Genomic DNA, 16022 nt, shown 5'->3' with positions numbered 1-16022 from the left:
TTATAAGACAAACAGGATGTTGAAGAAACCTTTAAGATCACAGATCCAGATTGTGACCCATATCCTTTACCAAATTTAATCACCTTTAGGATTTTTCAAGATCAATTTTTGGGGAAATTAGAACATAAATCCACCCCTCAGTTTCTGCATAGTCATGCGACAAACGAACAAACCCGAATAAATGCCATAACTCCTCTGTAGAGGTAATAAAAACAGTGCAAATGAGGCTTCGGTCGTTGTAACTCGATGCATTGCTGTTCCTATAGTGAACAGTAGGGGGCAGCGTTGAGCCGCCTGACGTCACCGCACGTTGCGTCAACACCCACGAAGAAGAAGCAGCAGTCGGGGTGGAGGAGCCGTTCGACATGGCAGACAGGTGGGCAGACCGCATTAATTTTACATTCCGACTGTCTCTGTCCCTCTCTAACCGGACGGGGGTTCTTTTAAACACTTAATAGTGACACCGGATGTTGATTCCTAGCGGACGTGCGAGCTACCTGCCTTTAAAAGGACGTCTGCGGTTTTTTTTTGTACACCCATGCTGGAACGTGCTGCTAGCTAGCTGTTAGCTCCACAGGGCTAGCTAGCAAGTTGTAAGGAGTGGTTAACGGCGGGGCTGCCGGAGTGCGATGCGCTGATTACAGGACTTTAAACGCGTTTTTTGGAAGCTTTCCGTTGGATTTACTATCGGTGAAATATCCGGATACGATAATGTAGTGTTGAACTCCCGGTCACGTTGGCTTATTATCAGAAATGGCTAGCTAGCTAGCCTCCATTGCCTGGTGTAGGAGTGTCAGTTCAGCTCCAAATGTTGGGACTTAAAAGCTAAGTGTCCAGAATAAATCAAAAACCACTAAAATAAAAGATCGTGTAAATATAAACAAGTTTTTTTTTTGTTTTTTTTTTGTGGATCGCATTTAGCAGAAAATACCTCACGAAATGATTTTAACGGTCGGCTTCTTGCAGTGGTGACTTGCAGCCTTTCAGGAGATGTGAATGAAGGTAAATCACCTTTAATGTGGGATAAAATCTGAAGTGTTTCTTCAGATCAATCAAGATTTTCCCCTTTTGAAATCCATAATTTCAGTGCTTGAGTCTAGAATCAGACAGGTAATGAACACGGTTTTGTCTCCTTTTGTCTTGTTATTTTTTTTCTTTAACGTCCTCTCTGCTCCAGGCGGGGGGGTTGGAGTGTCTGTTATACAGCTGGTCTACAAAAAGTGAAGGAAGCAAGGGAATCTGTTCCGACATTTAATTAGTTCAGCAGTGAATGCTAATAGAAACCAGTGTTGAAGCGAGGAATCGCTGCACACCCGTGTTAATTAAAGTGACTGGTGACAGTTCAACACGTCAGCTGCTGTCCGTGGTCCTGATCTCCCAATTAACGCCACACTTCACAGATTGGATTGTATGTTTTTTAAACCTTTGTAACCCAGATTGTGAGACAAAGTCACACTTTGTGTTCTGGAATCGTGTTTTTGACTCGTTGAACCTGAAGAGCATTTCATCCTAAAAGTAGAACATTATTAGATGCTATTAGAACCACAAACACCAGGATGCATCAGATCGACAAAGATCTCTTTCGGTTGTGTTTCTTGAATCCCTCAGATTTAAAGTGACTTTTTAATCTCGGATTATAAATTTACAGATAAAGAAATCATCTCACCACATTTGTACTTTATTCCCACAGGATTCTGCTGTCATCCTGAGCAAGAACGTCTGAATCCCGTCGACGCTTCCGGTGGGAGTCTTCATCGGTACGGTCGCCACGCCGACGACCGCTCCGCTTGCGCTGTGGGATGAGGTAGTAGGTTGTATAGTTTTAGGGTCACACCCGCACTGGGAGATAACTATTCAACCTACTGTCTTTCTCAACGCGCCAAGCCCTCGTCCCGCCCCAGGGTTCCACGCAGCAGACGCCCTGAGCGCCGGCTGCTCTCGCAGGCTGAGGTAGTAGATTGTATAGTTGTAGGGCAGTGATTTTGCCCTGTCTAGGAGATAACTATACAATCTATTGCCTTCCCTGAGGAGCGGCATTCCTTCAGCGTTATTTATGTCGACTGGTTTATTCCTTCAAGCGGAGCTCCTCTCCTCTGTGATTTATTTCTTGCTGTGCTCACAGCTTACTGTTTGTAGCCTCGTGAGTCACAAAACAAGTTCTTGTGGGTGATAACTTTTTTAACCTCCTAGCATATTTTGAAGTTGAATCTGTTTTGTATATGAAATAAAAATAACAAATGTGTTTGGTTCAGTTTGGTTGATCGGAAAAAAAATCTTTTGCACTTAAAAACATGAACAACAAATGATTGAATCAGAAGAATGTAAACATAAATCCAGAAGGAGAATAAACTGCCTACCAGGTCTACTAAATACTTGTTAATGTATTTGGACATTAAAGGTGAACAACTGTGAGTCCTTAATGTATTACTGTAACTAATCTGGTAATTAAAAAGCATTCATACATCTGACTCATGTTTTCATTTTTGTTCTAACAGTTAAAGCAGATCAGCAGTGGCGAACATACTCAGGTTTGACTGGAGCCTTTAAAGGCAACAACCCCCCCCCCATAGAATCTAATTTGATAACTTTTTGGCACAACATGCATGAAGTGGAGACAACAGTGGAAACTACACTCCCGTACTTTTTGACTGTACTACCAGGGAACCCTCTGGATTAAAAATCCAATATATTTGTGATGCATTCACGTACCTGGTAAATACTGGATGAATGTGGAGTAATGCGCCTTTATCTTGACGGCAGTCGTTGCGCAGTCCCGCCAGCAGGCGGCGCCGTCTCCCTTTAACTCCAGCCGCCTTCTGAAGGCCAGCGCTAAGTCTGAGAAATACAAGAATCAACTTAATGATAAAATCCGACCTGGTGTTAAATTATAGTTGGAGTAATTTTATCTGTGAGGTTTTTTTTGTGCTTGAATTTTTATTCTTTATTCTAATTTTCATGGATCATATTTTAAATTTCTGGAACTGAACTCCCTAGTATTTACGATGTTATATTGAGTTTTTGTATTTTCCATCCTTTCTAAAGTTCTTTAGTTGGATTTAAATTCCATCCACATGAAAATTACACACTTTAATCAAGTAAATGCAAATACTGCCAACAACAACAGAAACAAATACTTGAAAATGTCTCCTTTCATTTATATTAATGGTATTTCATATGGAAATACCATTAATATATAAATAACTTCAACATTTCCCTCCTGAAGTTTTCTGTATTTTCCATTTTAATAATTTGCTGCTGTAAAAACATTTAAATTTAAACGTCCTTAAATGTAATTCCGTTGCATTTTTACAAAACAAAAAATTAAAAAAAAGACAGAAATCTGAACTATTTTGTAGTTTTTTACCATTATCCTTCACTACTATTACTATTATAAATAACTACTGCAGTTACTGCGTTTTAATAATCTTTGGATTTTTTTTTGGTGGGAGATATTTTAATTTAAATATAAATTTAGTTAAAAGGAATATTGATTTAGAAGATGGACTTGCTCCACATGTCACGTGATCAGATGCAGATCCCCCCCCCCGTTTTTTTTTTTTAAAGGGGGGGGGGGTGTATTATCAGCGGATCAGTGGGAGGGACGGTTATTGTTGGAAACGGAATAAAACCGCGCCGGTAGCCGCTCGCCCGTCAGACATGAAGTGATCCCGGCCGATCCGGTGTCCGTGGGAGAGGACGTGACAGAAGACATCCCGTTTGGCCCGTCGGTGTCGCGCGCGGGACAGGTGAGCTGAACGTGTACCTGCAGGCTGAGCGCGCGAGGCAGGTCCTCAGCTGAACACGCCCTGGTGAGGTGAGGGTGGGGGGGGGGAAAGGTAGAACTCCCAACGCACAGACGCGCACATCGTGACGGAGCACCGACGCGCCCGGCTGCTGACCCCCCCAAAAGCCCCGATGCTCCAGCGCACCCCCGGACGCCTACCAGATGCCCTCAGGAGCCTCCTGCCGCCGACTTTGGAGCTTTCCTGCGCAGCGCGGAGCACCTGGACACCCGCGGGACTGAAGTGAGCCTGGAAGGACACCCACCATGAGCAGAAAGACGCGGCGCTGGATTTTCCATTTCTTCCTGTGCGTTGGAGTTGTGTACCTGAAGATCGGGTGAGTTTTCGTTGGCGGGGGTGGGATGCGCGTGGATTGCGCGTTTTACGCACGAAGATGCGCGCGGATTGCGCGTTTTACGCACGAACAGGGTAAAAATAAAATGAAACTAAACCTGATAAAGACTCAGCTTGGTTGGAAAACTTTGATAAAAAAGTTTTTTTTCACGTTAAAATTTCCAAACTAAAGGTGATCTAAACGCGCACGCACAGGTAAATCGCCACCTTTAACCCCTCACCTTCCCCCTCCCCGCAGGGGTCTGTCGTCGGTGGTCGCGCTGGGAGCGAGCATCATCTGTAATAAAATCCCCGGCCTGGCCCCCCGTCAGAGGACGATCTGCCAGAGCCGACCCGACGCCATCATCGTGATCGGGGAGGGGGTCCAGATGGGGCTCAACGAGTGTCAGTTCCAGTTCAGGCACGGACGCTGGAACTGCTCTGCCCTGGGGGAGAGGACCGTGTTCGGGAAGGAGCTCCGAGTGGGTAGGTGGCGCTTCCACTTCATTACAGTAAAAAAACATCCGTGTGGATCATTTTATTTATTAGTTATTTATGATTAATGTCATTTTAAATGTTCCTACAGATTTATTTTAGTAGTTTTTGAAAGCTAAAAAGATTCTAAATGTCATTATTCCGGTTTAATCACAAATCTTTTGACATGTCGGTAACTTTTCTGCCTGAGGAAACCCTCAGGCGGTCTTGAAAAACTTTTTAAAACATCACTAGAATTTGTCCAATAAGGCGTTCCTCTGGAGGCGCCCGACCTTTGACCCCCAGCTTTCTGCATCTGCTCTCTGTGGGAAAACAAGCCACAGATTTTATCCTGCGTGTGGAATAAAGCTCGAGGCGACGCTCGCACCGCAAACAGGACTGCGGAAATACTGCGGAGGATCCCAGTCGGCTCGCCGGTGCTCCACTTGTCTCGTCCTTTAAGTTCACTCATCCGTCTCGGAGACGGATTCCGAGGCCGGGTTCCCATTTTTCACGCCAAGTGTCACGAGGGATTAGAGCTCACGTCTCGTCTGAGCCTTTAATTTATGCCTGATTGCTGTGTCGTACACGACGGCCTGGTATTAAACGATAAAGATGGTTGTCGTATGAGTGTGATCCGGACGAGTCTATAATTTGATGCGTGAATGAGATCCGTCAGCGTCAGGTCTTCCTGTCAGGACGATTCGGGATGTGATCTGTGATCGTAACGATTGATTATGGCACCGATCATCCGATCGTGTCAACGCATTTGATCTGGAACACGTGTTTACTCCACCCAGAACGGGCAGGCCTACCGTTATTCAACCCCTAGTGAACATTGGCTTCATTGGAATGATATGCTAACAATCAGACAACAGATGTTACGCTAAACACCAAATTCTACTCCTGCAGTCTCAAAACGATCCAACCCCCCTGGATCTGATCCATCAGATTTATAAATTAAATGTTCAAACACATTCAGAGACTCTCTGTAGAAATAAAGTCACTAAGAGTTTCTGCTAAAGACTAAAATTGACCTCAAGACTCCATGACCCGACAAGACGTTCACCCCGTTGACCCAAAAGAACCACAACTGTCTCCAGTCCCTCAGAACCATCTAGACCAGACCTAGAAGGTTCTGGATGCTCTTCTGTGGAGCCATGAAACCAAGCTAGACCTTCTGGGTCCTCTGGATCAGAGGAAGAGGATGGATGAAGATGTTGCTGATGAACACCACCGTCCTACGTGAAGCTTTGCTTCTTGGTCCACTGGGGTCCTGCAGACTGTGGCAGGTCAGACGGATTCCATCAAGGATCAGGAAACCCCAGAAGGAGAAAGAAGCTCGGACTTTGCTGGATGTCCCAAAATGGAGAAGATACCAAAGTCCAACAACGTTTGGTTCCTGGATCGTCCTAGAGACCGTCGCAGTCGCCTGACTGGAATCCAAGGAACACCTCTGGTGCGAACCAGACAGGTAAACCAGGAATATTCCATAGCTGCAGGGATCCTTGAGGAACGGGCTAAGAGTCCTCAGACATCTCAGCATGGATCATGTCTGCAGCTGAAGGGTCTCTAGATAGAAGTGGTCATCAAAGGTCACATCATTTAGAGACTAGTGGAGATACAGCGGAGGGTGAATAACACTGCTTATAATCGTACATGCCGTTCATCTCCTCTCACCACCTTCATGTATGTTCATAAAATACTTTTCCCCGAAAAAGCTTCAAGTTCAGACACGTAGCTTCTTCTTCTAGGTTTACAAATATACCTCCAGGTTCTGCAGCTTTTGGCAGCTACGATGATTTTAGCCTCCTGCTTCAGGCTACCGCCACGACTTTTTTTTTTTTTTTTTTTAATTCCTTTTGTCAGATTTAAATAAAAGCTCATTTCAATCGTGCAAGAGTCCAAACTTTTTTACCCGAATGTTGATGAGGATCAGGCTGAGTTCCAGCAGCCGACAGGTCGACTGGAGCGCTGCTCGGGTCCAGCCGCCCCGCGCAGAGCCTGTCTGAAGCCATTGTTTTGTTGCAGCAGACTGGAACACCGAAATAACTGACAAAATACATCAATTTGGGATTGTTGCTGGCACCGACGGAGTAATGTACAGTATTTTGGCATCGAGGTTGAGTATTCTCCCCTCCCACCACGTTGGCAAACACGACTTCTTCTTCTTCACTGGCTATAAAACAGATCAGAGTCGGTTTTAATGCCTAGGATTGACGTGTTTTGGTGCGAGGATGCTTCTTCCAGGATGGTTCCGTTAATGAGGGGTGAACGTGAGCATGACAAGCAAAAAGAATAACATCCACTCGTTCCCGCCAAGCCGCACGCGAACGCCGGCATTTGACGGAGAACCGTGACCTTAACTTATCTAAACGATTTAAAACAAAACCCAAACATTTTTACGGATCTCTGATTTTTATCGGAGCCATTTCTGCTACGTCTGTGGATGCTTTTCTTGTGGGAGCTACGACGGGAATTATCTCCATTTTAATTAAAAAATGCAGTTGACCTGAAGCACGCAGATTTATGGGGTGGAAATCCATCCTTGTAGGGAGGCTGTGCATGCCTCCAGGATTCACCTCCGCAGGACGGATCCCAGCTCAATGGCAGCTGGGCCCGGCTCCAAGAAAGATCCCTAAACATTAAACCGTTCATCTCCCCGTTGAATCAAATGCACTCAGATGGACTATTAATTGGTGAACGTGTGAAATTACTCCCTTAGATGCACAAACCGATTGGAATCCTGCGGGTTTAGAGCTCATAACTCACTACAAAGACAATGAAACCAGAGTTGGTTTCTTTCCATTGCAAACTGCAGTTCATCCTGCAGTTTATCTATTTAAAGGGAGCTTGATTAATGAATTGGACTTGGCTTGACTCACGCATTTTATGATTTGGTTTGAGGCAGCTATGCCCGGTATGTAAGGAGGCTTGACAGTACCTGAAATAGTGAATCTTGTTGGCAATTGTGAACAAAAATGTCTTCTTTTTTTTAAATATTCCAGGCAGTAAGGAGGCCGCGTTCACCTACGCCATCATCGCTGCAGGGGTTGCCCATGCCGTCACCGCCGCTTGCACCCAGGGCAGCCTGAGCGGATGCGGATGCGACAAGGAGAAACAGGGTTTCTACAACCAGGAGGAGGGATGGAAGTGGGGCGGCTGCTCCGCCGACGTCCACTACGGCTTGGGCTTCTCCAAGATGTTCGTGGACGCAAGGGAGATCAAGCAGAACGCCAGGACGCTCATGAATCTGCACAACAATGACGTGGGACGCAAGGTACGTCTGGGAAGATCTGACACGGCTTTGTTGGGTAGAGTCTTCAATAATTCTTTTCCTTTCGGCTTTAATCTTCGATAATCAATAGTCTTCAATACTTGCTGATGAGCTATCCCAACATGCACTGCTACCGCGGATACCCTGGTGGCACAGCACTCTTATGGTTGCGTGGAGCTTCTGGGGTCGGATACAAACCCCAAAATGTTGCGATGGTATGTGTGCACCACTATAGAACAAACCGCACATGAACGCAACACGAAAAAACAAAACACGCACCTGAACTCTGTTCCAGTCAAAAGAAGTCTAGACAAACGGCACAAAAAGAGACCTTTGATTAGTCCGTCCAAGTTGTTCTAGCCCACGTTGTGCAAACTTAAACTGATTTGCACCAAACTGGGCCAGAAAACACTGGAAAAGTTGTTGAGCGTTTGGAGCGTCCATCAGGTAAACAGTTTAATTGGTAACAGATGGTAGAACCACTATTGATTCTGAGAGGAGCGTCCGGGAATAGCTCACTCACTCACAATGACGGGGGCGATTTTGACAAAGGCATTGTTTTCACAGCGTCCAAATATTTCTAGAAAACCAGAATTGTGAGATCGCGTCGGGTCAGGGATTACTCAGCCAGTCAGCAGCCTGCAGTGACGGAACCGGGGTCACAGGTAGCAGAAAGGGCAAATTTTATCACGACGTCGACCAAGAAAATGTCAGCGATGCCGATCGGTCAAGACTGACATCAGAACCAGCACATCGGATCAGGGTATTTCCTGATTACTTGCATTTTGGCATCCAGAATCACTTTTACTGGCAAGGCCAAGAGTTTGTTTCTTTCATATCTGTTTCTTAGACTTTCAGTTTGTTGATTAGCAATGGGAGGAATTTTTTGTCAATGCCATTTTTGATTTAAGCCTGAGCAACCCACAAAAAGAAGTTCTCATTTTAGGAACGTTTCAGCATTTCTGGATCTGGATCCAATTCTGCGAGGTGGTGTTCCTACCAGGGTGATTCTATTCTGGTCAAGATTCGAATTATTATTCTTGATGTAAGAATAATGTTTCCAAATTGTGGATAATCTGGGTCCAGAATATGATTGTTCTCAAGATTTAAGATTTGATAGAGTCGACACTGAGATCCATTGGAAAAACTACACAATAAAAATACAAGCCAACGCTTGAAAACCCAAAGTTAATAAAGTTTATCAGCAGCACACGCCAGATTATCACATTATCATACAATCTGAAGTAATTACACATCGTTATAAAAGAGTAATAAGAGTAATTAATAGCAGAGGTTGTAATAGCATTCTAAGATAAGAACAAGAGTTAAACGAATAAATCTGCTGCCTTGAGGAGGTTGTAACCCAGCAACATTAAACATGAAGTTCCTGCTAGTTAGATTAGCTTAGCTTGGAGGTCATAAACACGTAGCCTAACTTTGGAAAAGCAAAATGATCCAAAATGCTCCGTCCATAAACTGCTCACACTCAAAAACTGTATCCAACGAACAGAACCCTGCTTCTCCCCATCTGGTCTCATTATCTGTTATAATTTCCTTTAGCAGGAGGTTATTTTTCCAGCTGTGTCCGTTTGTTTGTTAGCAGGATTCCGCAAAAAAAAAAAAAAGCAAAAAAAAAAAAAAAAGCAACGGAATGGATTTCCATGAAACTTGGGAGGGAGGGCCTCGGGGCCGCATGACATTTTCGAAATAGCTCCAGATAAAACTTTGATTGCCATGGCGACATATGGCATTTTTCCACCAAGGGGTATGTGTTTGATTTTGGGGTAAAGAAGAGCTACCCGTATCGGTGGATGTCTCACATGTTTTCTGTTTGAAAGCAACCAGAAAAGATGATTTCCACAAAGAAAAACAATGTACGATATTGTCATAGCGATATATAAAAAAAAAATTTGCATTCATAGAAGGTGCGCGATATTCGAGAAGGTGATGGATACACACACTTGGACAGATTTTGATCTCAGTGTCACAGTGAGAAGCTGGAATCTGTTGAGGGAAGAGGAACACTTTCATCTCAGGACATATTTGAGGTCTGGCATCCGTCGGGTTGTGATACAGCGTCTGAAGCTCTTAATATACACTTGCTGAGGTGATACCTCTATAATTACTGTAGTATGACTTTCATGTTAAATTGGAGATGATGTCAGTGTGTGTTTTGTGTGCCAACCTTCACATTTATGGAGATTAACAAACAATAGTGTAAAAGCTGCCACAGTAGGCTTACGGTGGGGTTCTGTTGGACAAACACTGGCAGCGTCATCGGCGTTCGCTTCGATGAACTCCGTCGATCAAACGCTCGTCAGGTCTTGAGGGCATGAGGACGCTAAGCTGTAGGCATCCAAGGCTTTTCACAATTACCCTATGAGACTCCAGAAAGTCTGAGGCCTCGCAGTAATTAAAAAGTATGGTGAAGCGCCTCCATCTCCAGCGAAGGTTCCTGCTCAGCGAGGAGGAAGGAGGGAATAAACTGAAGTCGTTTAGCCTCGGGTGAGCAGAGAATACCACGGATGCTTCGCCGACCACGCCAAAAAGGCTCGGCGATAAGGCCAGACCAAGAAGCCTCGTAAATTAACTGATCTTCTGTCTGAATCAGTCGACTTACTAATGAAATTTTAGGGTAACCACACGAAGAGAAGGTTTGTGGTCGCACCTCCTTTTTCTGCACTATTGTTGTCAAGACTTGATCCGTGTAACCAGAGGGAGGGAATAAAAAATGCTTTCATGGTCGTGTTTCCAGACAACCTAAGGCTTTAAGATGTATTCACTTGATTTATTAATTTACTATTTGCAGCACAAATCTTTTTTTTTTTTTGATTGACCACTTCAAAAATCATTTTCTGCAAGCTGAGATGATGACATCACTATGACATCACCTGGGTTATTTGCGTCTGACTCGACAAACATCGAGTGAAGCTGCAGACAGGACAACCGTGTTCACTTGTCTTCAATGCCTGATTGGTTCCAGGGTTTATTTAACATGGTAAAAATGTATTATGTTTATGTCAGAAATCTTTTAATCACACTTCCTTTGTCTAATATCTCCAAATAGAAACATATTACTTCTGTTAAAGGACTGAAACGTAAAACGGTACATCAGGATCAATCCCAATAGGGACTAACAGGGTGATGCAGACCGTTTCCATGCTTCCATCTGAGTGTGTGTGTGTGTGTGTGTGTGTTTTTCAGGAGTGTGTTCCGAGGCTCAACCTGTCTTGTAAAAGAACAAGGCATATATAGCTACCAGCCATAGGGTGACATACTGTAGCAGCTCTGGAATGCTTGCATTCATTTGGAATGCCAGAAAACGTTTGTCTCAACCTGTTGAAGTATTCATAAAATATGTCAGGCAGAGTATTTCTGTCAACTTACGTTTCTTACCTGCTTATTATGGAAGGAAAGCAACAAACAAACTAGGATACGCAGCTGAATATTAGAAATGACCAACCTTCACCTCAGACAGGGGACATCTTGGATCTACACAATGACGCAACGACTCCAACGTCTGTTGGGGATAGTTTGATCTAAGAAAAGCGGTTGCAACGTTGTGTACTTTAAGCGTGTTTATTTGTCACAATTATTATATAATGGCCTGATCACCATTGATGGAGTCTTCAAAAGGCTTCAGTTCATCATGAAAGCTGAATGAAACAGAAGGGTCGCGTCTCTCATCACGTCTTATGTTTGACTCCTGCAGTTTGACTGTTTTTCATGATGTCATATTGTGCCTACTCTGCGATTGGTGGGTGATCAAATTTCACTTTAGAGTAAAAAAAATGTGTTTTTTTTTACTGCAGATGATGAATAGTGTGATGAACAGACTGTCAGAAAGTCTTGTTGATGACACACTCGATGGAGATGATAGCAAAATAAATCCCTCACTGGAGTCCAGACACTGGTGGTGGTGGTGGTGGCTGATGACTCTGCTGAGGCTGATGAGGTTGATGAATTTGGATGCTGATGCAGAGGTGGAGAGTACTCAAGAACTTCAGATATAGAGAGAATCAGCAGCTATACAACAGGTTTATAATTTAGGCGTGTCGATGCGTTGTTGGAGCTATAAACTTTTGTCCCCAAAGGAAAACTGTGGGGACAACTTGGTTCTGTGTCAAATGAAAAAAAAGATTGCCCAGTGACTTCAAGAAGATGATACTCGGAGCAAAACATTGAAGCTCTTGACCCTAACCTAAAGTTTTCCTCCCTTTTGCAGGTTCTGGAAAAGGGGATGCGCCTGGAATGCAAGTGCCACGGTGTGTCGGGTTCGTGCACCACCAAGACTTGCTGGACGACGCTGCCCAAATTTCGCCAACTGGGATACATGCTCAAGGACAAGTACAACCAGGCTGTGCACGTGGAGCCGGTACGAGCCACCCGCAACAAGCGCCCCACTTTCCTGAAGATCAAGAAACCGCACTCCTACCGCAAACCCATGGACACAGAGCTGGTCTACATCGAGAGATCGCCCAACTACTGCGAGGCCGACCCTTTGACCGGCAGCATGGGCACACAGGGTCGCCTCTGCAACAAAACCGCACTGCAGCCTAACAGCTGCGACCTGATGTGTTGCGGTAGAGGATATAACACGCATCAATACTCCCGCGTTTGGCAATGCAACTGCAAGTTCCTGTGGTGCTGCTACGTCAAGTGCAACACCTGCAGCGAGAGGACAGAGGTGTACACCTGTAAATAGGAATATTTATTGGACGTGTATTCAGACATATGGCTAGACAAGACTGTGTGAGTGGTGTGTGTGGGGTGTTTGCGTAAATGCATTCCAGAATAAGAGCCCACGATGGCTGATAGGACGTGTGGAGCAACTGCCTTGCTGTGTTGGTAATACTGATGCCAATGGACATCTGCCATGACACTGGACTCAACGTAAGGGCTCGTAAATATGATTTCCGACATCAACTCATGGCTTCTCCGCAGGACGTACCGCTCTATTAGCATTGTATCAAACTAATAATTTATTCCATGAGAAAACTACTGAAAAAAAAAATCACTGTTGACTATATCTGGCAAGTCTCAAAGCTGGTGTAGATCCCTTTCGAGGCATTTTCGTGAATAAATATTGACACGCATTTATAAGCAACTTTCTTTTCTCTTTAACAAAACGACTCACACACTGGAGCTGAAGCCTGAAAATGAACTGAAGCGACGCCTTTTGGAACACCGCAGCTTACACGCATTAAACCTAACAAGAGAACATTAAACTACTGATCCTGAGCTCGGTATGATAGTATTGTGTTTTTTTTGTTTGTTTTTTACTCGTTTCTGTCCTCCTCTTCCCCAACAGTTTGCTGCTAGTTGTCCGGAACATTATGTCTGAGCAGCCGAGATAAGTCAACACCACCAGAAGCAAATGTGAGCTTCCAGACATAAATTCCCCCTTTATTGTTGGTTGATAGAATATATTTTATAAGAGATTATTTTTATATAATATTTTTATTTATTTCCTGTCACTATGTAAGATATTTTCTTTTAGCATGTCTTACTGTTCAGTTACCGAGCTAACAAAAGACCCGCTGAGACACTGTTGTTCCTCACCAGCAAAAACTAATATATGATCATGTAACCCGTTTCTGGAGACATTATTTGCGACATATGGGAAACTCAAAGTCCTGACATTATCTTCTGGCTTACTTTTCTGGCTAGCTGTCCCACACTTAGCTAGAATACTGTATCTAGCGTGCCGCGTCTGTCTGTTCAATAAACATCCTATCATCCTATGAGAGTAACTCTGACGTACTAGTAAAGAATGAACCCTTTAATTTTACTAACGTTAGATGTAAGGGTGAACAGAGTTGAGTGCAAACCGTTGCAAATTGGGAAGAACTCGCTGTGCATTATTTGCCATTTTGGGTACGGCTAAAAATTTCAGTGCAAACCTGTTTTTATTTAGATGGTAACCAATCAATCCCAACATGGTAAAGGTTTCATACTCAGTCTTAATAGTTGATAATACAATCAAACAAAGCTTAATAGAGGCAGTAGCAACTAGATAGACGTGTAACGCCTTCATCATAGGAAGGTGCGGTACGGAAACCATTAAGTTTTCCTGCTTGGCTATTTAAGAATTGCGGTTAGCGCGATGTCGGTCTTTATTCAAGGGTCGATCCTGAATGTGACTGAAATGCTGTAGCCTTTTCAATCAGAGGCCGCTGTTGTCGTATTCCATGTAAAACCACACTGTCGTTTCATTCCTTGTTGGTTAATAAATGTTTCCTGTGACTCAGACGGAGGTTGTTTTGTATATTTGGCGTTTTCGTAGCGATCGGGGTGAAGTTGTTTCAGGCTGGCGGTGCGGAAGGCGTCACTAGCTGTGTTAAAGTGGAGCCGACGGCTGATGGATTACTCTGACATCTGCTTCATTCACTCCTCCACGGCGTTGCTACGACGACCACACTGTGCCCCCCAAAAATGTTCCTCGTCTCATGGAGAGGCCAGACCGCCCCATTAACAAAATGGTAACCATGCAAAAGCCGGATAAAATTTGGATGGTATTTATTTTGTGGAAATGGTAAACGGGGACTGAAGCGGGGAGGGGGGGCTTTACAATTCGCAAGGGGATGATGTCAAGAGGGATTTCAAACCGAGTGACAGAAAAGGTCTTAACGCCGGGAATAATCGGCACAGAACATTCCTCGGCTAAACTTTGGCTCAATAGAGTGACGCCTTCGAAAAGGCAGCTGGCCAAACAGGCCTGGTTAGAGGAACACCAGGGCTCCGTCACCGAGACCCTACCAATAACAAGGACTATATAGTTAATGATACATTCTCAAATGGTATTTTCTAAATATTAAAAATTTTCTAACACATACAAGCAAACCTTGGTTTTCGAACGCTTTAGACATCAAACAAATCAGAATTTGACCAAAAAATTCGGAATTTTTTTGTCTTAGAAGTTGAACAAAATTTGGAAGTAGAACGCGACACAAACGCCTTCCGCCAAGCGCGACAAAGTCGAGAAAAGTCGAGAGAAAACGTCACAGTAATGTGCTTTTTATTTTAGTTTGCTGTATTCAATAATTTTTCACTTAATTTGCGTTCCATTGCCTATGGTACGAGTTACGGTACCGTAAACTTCTGTCAAAAAGACGACGGTAACTCGTACCTTAGGCTAACCTGATTACGTTGATGTTTTTTCTTTCTCGTGTTTGCTTCTTTCCCTTACATTCCTTTGATATGTTTCATTACTATACAATTTGATATATAAATGACATTATGGAACAACATATGTTGAAAAAAGGTAGTTTTCTGGCGTCTTGGAACGAATTAAGACCATTTAAATTATTTGTAATGAGAAAAATGTATTTGGAGTTCGAACCAATCGCTATTCGAGGTTTGCCTGTAGTACCTTTAGTGCCCAAAAGTGACAAAACAAAAATATTTCTATCATTTTTGGCTTTTATTGTGAAAGCCAGGGAGATTATTAGCTTCAATTTCTGTGGTCAACTTTACTTCAGTTCTGTTGGTCATACATGTTCTCTCCATGTACGTATGAAACCACTTCCTAATATAAAAACAACGCCGTTGAGTCAAAGCGCCGCGCTGACTCATCCTCCACATCCTCTGTCAGAAACCACACAACAGAAGGGCTTCATTGAAGCACTGATGAACCGCCTAATGGTGTTATTCCTGTAAACACGGCTGTGTGTCGTCGCTGAGGGCCGTGATCTTTAATACCCCCGCCTGTTCGAGGTGTCTGCAGCTGCTTTGGAGGTCGTCCAAAATAACATTTACGTCTTTAATCCAGAATTTTGTTGGCCATTCTGGGATTACGGACTTTTGTTTTCCACCTCTACAAATGTCATCGGAAGCGGTCGTGCTTTGCTTAGGCGTGTAAGGTTGTTATCGATTATTTAAAGCGACGTCTGTTTAATAGCTATTATTATTGCAGCGCCTTGAGTGTGAAGGCCAATCACAGGCCAAATGACATCGTAGTTGAGGAATGAGTCAGACGCAAAGTACCCTCACTTTGGAAAACCAAAGTCTGTTATGAAGAGTTTAATTGAGGGTACATAAATCAAAACGTTTCATGTCACATACTTTAAAGACTGCATCTACAGTAAATTCTAATTTGACTCAGGAGTGATTGAATACTGAGTGATGTGTTATTTGTTTGTTCAATTTGGCAACGG

At 43.7% G+C, this 16022-nt stretch overlaps 1 protein-coding gene and 1 long non-coding RNA gene across 2 annotated transcripts in view; one reads left to right on the top strand and one right to left on the bottom strand.

Annotated features, from left to right (window-relative positions):
• Positions 1 to 897: 897 nt before the first annotated feature.
• LOC137595838 (uncharacterized) overlaps positions 898 to 16022 on the bottom strand; it is a 40110-nt gene continuing 24985 nt past the window's right edge. The window contains exons 3-5 of the long non-coding RNA XR_011035466.1: positions 2710 to 2835; positions 1667 to 1792; positions 898 to 1509 (exon numbers count right to left, since the gene is read on the bottom strand). This is a non-coding gene — a long non-coding RNA (uncharacterized lncRNA). The remainder of the gene's footprint in view (positions 1510 to 1666; positions 1793 to 2709; positions 2836 to 16022) is intronic.
• On the top strand, positions 3705 to 14063 carry wnt7aa (wingless-type MMTV integration site family, member 7Aa). The gene is made up of 4 exons (XM_068315049.1): positions 3705 to 4119; positions 4375 to 4601; positions 7598 to 7869; positions 12092 to 14063. The coding sequence occupies exons 1-4, from the start codon at positions 4049 to 4051 to the stop codon at positions 12569 to 12571; spliced, it is 1050 nt and encodes a 349-aa protein (XP_068171150.1). The 5' UTR covers positions 3705 to 4048; the 3' UTR covers positions 12572 to 14063.

This window comes from Antennarius striatus, chromosome 5, assembly GCF_040054535.1.
Source record: "Antennarius striatus isolate MH-2024 chromosome 5, ASM4005453v1, whole genome shotgun sequence".
NCBI lineage: Eukaryota > Metazoa > Chordata > Actinopteri > Lophiiformes > Antennariidae > Antennarius > Antennarius striatus.
The sequence above is the reverse complement of the archived record's forward strand: the minus strand, read 5'-3'. Positions and strand labels throughout refer to the sequence as shown.